Below are 1,357 nucleotides of genomic sequence, written 5' to 3'. Positions count from 1 at the left end.
GGAAGGCTCCTCAACCCCCACTTCTTCATCAGATTTGGATCTAGACTCGTGACGTTCAGAAGATTTGGAGCGGCTACTTCGAGACCTCTGGGAAGGCTCCTCAACCTCTATTTCTTCAATAGAATTGGATCTGGACTCGTGACGTTCAGAAGATTTGGAGCGGCTACTTCGAGACCTCTGGGAAGACTCCTCAACCTCCACTTCTTCATCAGATTTGGATCTGGACTTGTGATGTTCAGAAGATTTGAAGCAGCTATTTCGAGACCTCGGTGAAGAACCTTTGCCTTCTATTTCTTCAACAGATTTGGATCTGGACTTGTGACGTTCAGAAGACGTGGAGCGGCTACTTCGAGATCTCTGAGAAGGCTCCTCAACCTCTATATGTTCCAAGGATGCAGGGCGGCTGCTTCGAGACCTCTGGGAAGACTCCTCAACGTCTATTTCTTCAACAGAATTGGATCTGGACTTGTGATGTTCAGAAGACGTGGAGCAGCTACTTCGAGACCTCTGGGAAGAATCTTTGCCCTCTATTTCTTCAACAGATTTAGATCTAGATGTGTGACGCTCCAAAGACTCGGAGAAGCTGCTTCGAGACCTCAGTGAAGGCTCCTGAACCTCCATTTCTTCATCAGATTTGGATTTAGATACGACACGTTCAGAAGACGTGGAGCGGCTACTTCGAGACCTCTGGGAAGAATCTCTGCCCTCTATTTCTTCAACAGATTTGGATCTAGATGTGTGACGTTCCAAAGACTTGGAGCGGCTGCTTCGAGACCTCAGTGAAGGCTCCTGAACCTCCATTTCTTCATCAGATTTGGATTTAGATGTGACACGTTCAGAAGACCTGGAGCGGCTACCTCGAGACCTCTGTGAAGAATCTTTGCATTCTTTTTCAATAGATTTGGATCTAGACATTTGACGTTTCAAAGACTCAGAGCGGCTGCTTCGAGATCTCTCTGCAGGCTCCTGAGCCTCTATTTCTTCAACAGATTTGGATCTGGACTGGAGATGTTCAGAAGACTTGGAACAGCTACTTCGAGACCTCTGTGAAGGCTCCTGAACCTCCGTTTCTTCATCAGATTTGGATTTAGATGCGACACGTTCAGAAGACCTGGAGTGGCTACTTTGAGACTTCTGTGAAAATTCTTTGCCCTCTATTTCTTCAACAGATTTGGATCTAGGCTTTTGATGTTCCAAGGACTTGGAGCGGCTACTTCGAAACCTCTGTGAAGGCTCCTGAACCACTATTTCATCAACAGATTTGGATCTATACATGTGACGTTCAGAAGACTTGGAGTGGCTACTTTGAAACCTCTGTGAAGGCTCCTCAACCTCTATTTCTTCAACAGATTTGGAT

General features: G+C 46.3%; 1 protein-coding gene across 1 annotated transcript; it reads right to left on the bottom strand.

Moving 5' to 3' along the window:
* Positions 1 to 6: 6 nt before the first annotated feature.
* On the bottom strand, positions 7 to 1,351 carry LOC116831261 (uncharacterized; the record flags this gene model as incomplete). The annotated part of the gene is made up of 1 exon (XM_075061411.1): positions 7 to 1,351. A coding segment is annotated over exon 1 (1,269 nt), but the record flags the coding sequence as incomplete, so codon positions are not given.
* Between the last annotated feature and the right edge of the window lie 6 nt (positions 1,352 to 1,357).

Source organism: Chelonoidis abingdonii, unplaced genomic scaffold, assembly GCF_003597395.2.
Source record: "Chelonoidis abingdonii isolate Lonesome George unplaced genomic scaffold, CheloAbing_2.0 scaffold0569, whole genome shotgun sequence".
Lineage (NCBI taxonomy): Eukaryota > Metazoa > Chordata > Testudines > Testudinidae > Chelonoidis > Chelonoidis abingdonii.
This window is presented reverse-complemented; position numbering and strand designations above follow the sequence as displayed.